Source organism: Rhinopithecus bieti, unplaced genomic scaffold (genome assembly GCF_001698545.2).
Source record: "Rhinopithecus bieti isolate Rb0 unplaced genomic scaffold, ASM169854v2 scaffold_78508, whole genome shotgun sequence".
Classification (NCBI taxonomy): Eukaryota; Metazoa; Chordata; class Mammalia; order Primates; family Cercopithecidae; genus Rhinopithecus; species Rhinopithecus bieti.
The window spans coordinates 465,592-470,368 of record NW_016829854.1 but is presented as its reverse complement, the minus strand read 5'-3'; the positions used below and the strand labels follow the sequence as shown (position 1 = coordinate 470,368).

General features: G+C 41.4%; 1 protein-coding gene across 3 annotated transcripts in view; it reads right to left on the bottom strand.

The window, feature by feature from the left end:
* Positions 1 to 4,777, bottom strand: part of TPX2 (TPX2 microtubule nucleation factor) — a 73,759-nt gene that overhangs the window by 11,736 nt on the left and 57,246 nt on the right. For all 3 annotated transcript variants that reach the window (XM_017865073.1, XM_017865075.1, XM_017865074.1), the window contains exons 12-14: positions 2,135 to 2,230; positions 960 to 1,136; positions 429 to 575 (exon numbers count right to left, since the gene is read on the bottom strand). In XM_017865073.1, the coding sequence (XP_017720562.1) occupies positions 429 to 575; positions 960 to 1,136; positions 2,135 to 2,230 (420 nt within the window). The remainder of the gene's footprint in view (positions 1 to 428; positions 576 to 959; positions 1,137 to 2,134; positions 2,231 to 4,777) is intronic.

Here is a 4,777-nt window from a genome sequence, read left to right as displayed (position 1 = left end):
AAAAAAAAAAAAAAAATACAAAATACAAAAAAATTAGCCAGGCGTGGTGGTGGGTGCCTGTAGTCCCAGCTACTCAGGAGGCTGAGGCAGGAGACTGGCATGAACCCAGGAGGTGGAGCTTGCAATGAGCCTAGATCACGCCACTGTACTCCAGCCTGGGCAACAGAGCAAGACTCTGTCTCAAAAAACAACAACAAAAATGTGTGCGTACACACACACATATTACATGAGAGCCCATATGTAACCTACAAAACCTAAAATATTTCCTATCTGGCCCTTTACAGAAATAATGTACTGACCCTTGATTTACAGTGAGAGCCCCTGAAACAATCTAGTATGTCAACCCAGGTGATTTCAGTGTGGTAGGCCTGCCTGTCCAATCAACCAACCAAGCAATTAACATTTTGGCTGCTCTCTCCAACCCCTACCTGGTGCTTCCAAGTTTGTGCCTTCAGAGCACCTCTTCTGTCAGTCTCCAAGCAGAACGGTTCAATCTGGGTCACATTCTTTACCTTCTTCTCTGGCAGATTAATGGTGTCAAAATGAGGCAAGGGAAGTGCCTTGAACTTGGGCACCTAACAGAAAAGAAAACATGAGATTTAAGATAAAGACTAGCTGGAAAGCAATAGCTGCTCCAGAATATCTGGATGAATCTGAAAAATAGGAAAGGACAATCAGTTTTCAAAGCAGCATGGTCTAGGAAAAAAGAATAATGGGTTAAAAAGGAAATCTAGGCTTTCCTCCTAATATTGCCTATAATCAGCAGTGTGATCAGAGGCAAGTCACTTAACCTCCTTGTGCCAGAAGGATTATTTAAATTACTTGTCCCATTTATATTTTATAGGGTTCTTAGAAAGATCAAAAGTCAGTGATTTTATAGTTAAAAGTAGTATAGAAAAAACTATCTTTGAGGGATCAAAGAACAGTATTATATTACTTGCAGAAATGGAAACACCTACCTCCCCTTTCTGCAGTTCTTTTATTTTCTTCTCCTTCTGTAACTGACGCTCTTTGTCTCGAGAATCAAAGGAGAAAGGGCATATTTCCACAGTTCTTGCCTCTGGGATTTGGGGCTTAAAAGGCACCCCATAATGTGGCATAGGTTGAGCTTTTATCAAGACTGGTTCGTCCTCTTCCTAAGGAAAAAATTGCAGTTTAGAAATAAGACTCCTCACTCTCTCTAACTTCCCTGGAATGTGGAGTCAGAAGACATTATATTAACATGTGGCATTAATTAAAACAAATCACTCAGCCTCTTAGGTGTCTTAGCTTCCTTTTCTATCCAAGAAGGATGATGACTTAGGCAAGTCATCTACCACCAAGTGCTAACACAATTACTCTTAAAAGATGTAGTTTTCCACAGGAATGTTGTAAAACCTAAATAAGATCTAACATTATGGATAAAATGAACGTCAGAAGATCGGCATATACCTTAGTCTCTTTGACCCAGCCTCTAGACTTCATTAAAACATGTGACTGGGACTTAATGGTTGCCAAACCCAGAATAGGACCACGTTGTTTGGGTTCAAGCTGGTAACACAAGATTACTGCGTATTTTAGTTTCAAATGAACCTATAAAAAGGCTTATGCTTGCAATCTGCTATAAAATTACCCTAACTCCGGATATTTATAGATAAAATGGAGCTGTAACAAGAAACTGGCCCGATCAATGACAGTTTATATATTACAATTCCATAAACCATCACCATGGTCACATTTGCAACTCCTGGGTTAATGGAGATAGGACAAGGTGGATATAATTGCTTAGTATGAATTTTCAAAGTCCCTCACTGAATAGTGACAATCTAAGGCAAAATAAAGTGCAACTTTTGATCCATGTTACAAAGAGCAGCTGATTTTCAGTGCTACAGCAGACAAGCCTCCAATGCTTAACTGCTCCTTACTGTTTCCATAAACTGTAACTAGTTATCACTAAGAGCAGAAAATGCATACCCTTACCAATTACTTTGTTCTTGGAGGAACAAAAAAAATGAACAAATGTTCATATCCATTCTTAAAGACAAGTCCAGAAAAAACGGATGCCTTTGAACTCCATTAAGATTAATAAATGATAAGGCTTAGACTGACTGACTATATAGAAGGAAAAAGAACCCCCCTGCTCCCAGGGAATCACCTCATCTTCTTTGGGGGGCATTCGAATTCTGTTCTTCAATGCAAAGGCTGGTGACTTGGGGACGGTGATTGGAAGTACCCTCTTTTCAGGAACACCCTGAAAGCAGTAAGCAACTCAATTAGATATTACAAAACGATCTCCACTAAGCTGTAAGAGAAGATTAAATCATTTTTTCCCCCTTTGGGTAGAGACAGGGTCTCACTATGTTGCCCAGGCTGGTCTCAAACTCCTGGGCTCAGGCAGTCTTCCTGCCTTGGCCTCGCAAAGCACTGGGATTATAGGTGTGAGCCACTGCACTTGGCCTAGAATGATATTTTTGAGTTTTTAAAATGTAATTAATCTAAGCACAGAAAATAAAAGAACACGAAACTGGAAAGAACACCAAATTGTCAACTCTCATATCTCTTTGAGGGTGAATTAAGAGAGAAATTTAATTTTCTACATCTCATAATCCTTTTATTTGTTTGTTTGTTTGTTTTGAGACAGAGTCTCACCCTGTTGCCCAGGCTGGAGTGCAATGGGGCAATCTCGGTTCACTGTAACTTCTGCCTCCTGGGCTCAAGCGATCCTCCCATCTCAGCCTCTAAGTAGCTGAGACTACAGGTGCTCACCACTATGCCCAGCTAATTATATTTTGTAGAGATGGGTCTCAAATTCCTGGCCTCAAGCAATCTCCCACCTTGGCCTCCCGAAGTGTGAGGATTACAGATGTGAACCACTGTACTCAGCCTTATATCTCATAATTCCAACACATTCAACTACTCTGAAGATTTTTCCTTAATGATTTTAAAACACTGCTAACACTTCAAATTGTTGTGGAAAAAATGACATGTATCCTATTGCGTGCATAATTTAAAACTAATACATTTTAGAGAGTTGTTCCATAGCATTTTTTAATTTGCTCAGAATTGATATTCTATCACAAATCTGGCAATTAATCCTAACTGCAAAATGGTATCTCTTGGCTGCTGTTTTGAATGAAGTGTATGGCCAGATCGATTAAGAACAAAACAAAACCTCAGTAATTTCTTACACTCATGTTCACAACCTGCCCTCATCAGCTCTCTATTCTGCTCTTCCCTGAAGTTTCACTGCCAGACCCACATCAACTATTGCCTGTGCCATTCTGCTAGTCTCCTAATAGTCTTTCAGTTCCGCAACTCATTCCTCCAATTCACTGTCTACATATAGTCCAAATTATTACTCTAAAACATATTTGATCACATCACTTCCTGACTTAAAATTCTTCGGGCCAGGCGCGGTGGCTCATGTCTGTAATCCCAGCACTTTGGGAGGCTGAGGCGGGTGGATCACGAGGTCAAGAGATCAAGGCCATCCTGGCTAACACAGTGAAACCCCGTCTCTACTAAAAATACAAAAAAATTAGCCAGGTGTGGTGGCGGGTGCCTGTAGTCCCAGCTACTCAGGAGGCTGAGGCAGGAGAATGGCATTGACCCAGGAGGCAGAGCTTGCAGTGAGCCAAGATCATGCCACTGCACTCCAGCCTGGGGGACAGAGCGAGACTCTGTCTCGAAACAAACAAACAAACAAACATTAATTCTTTAATGGCTCCTATTGCCTACCTACAACAGCATAACAAATTCCTTGCCATGAAAACACAAGGTACTTGCTTGAATCTCACTCATAAGTATCTCCTTCATGGCCTCCTTAGTAGTAGCATTAATCTGGTACCCTCCTGACTCTCCTGCCTTACCTCTCACCCCTCCTTACACAACACGTTCCAACCACAAAGAACTACTGGTCTCTCCCCAAACGGTTCCTATCTCATTACCTTTGCTTGTGCTTTCTCTGTCTGAAATGCACCAGCTGCTTGAAAGCACCCAACTCATCTTTTCAAGCCTCCACTTTTATAAAGCCTTTCCTCTTTTATAAAGCCTTTCAATAGATCTCTCCACTCCCAGGACCTACAGAACTGACCCCTTTATCCCACTGTATATGGTTTCATCACAGTCCATACAAAACTTAATTGCACTTATTTATTTAGATGTTCATTTCCCCCTGCTAGCCTGAGTGCTTCGAGGATGGAGACTATTTTACTCCATCAGTCCCAAATACCTAACATAGACCTTGGCAAGTATAAAGCATTCAGTAAATGTTTGTTGAATGAATGCATAAGAATGAATGAACACATGAGTAATGGAATTTATACCTTGGACTCTAGGAGGATACCTTGGGAGCCTTCTCCTTAATCCCAACAATGCTGCAACCGTTCGAAACATGTTTGGAATGTCTTTCTTGGAGTGGCTTTCAAAGGCACTTTCTGGACCATGCAAGATAGTTGCTCAATCTTTACTATTCATTTAACAAATAGTTTCCACCTCTATTATCTTGGACTACTCAGAAGTTTTAGTCCCAAATAACCTTAGACTAGATCCTAAAAGCAAAATAAAGTTTCAAATACAAGTGAAGATTTGTCACCCTGGGAGGGATCCCAAAGGCTCATCTCAGGATTCAAGATGCATGGCTTTTCCAAAATGCTTTGTGCAGTATCACAATCATCAGAAGGGGCCGGGGCGCGGTGGCTCAAGCCTATAATCCCAGCACTTTGGGAGGCCGAGACGGGCGGATCACGAGGTCAGGAGATCGAGACCATCCTGGCTAACACGGTGAAACCCCGTCTCT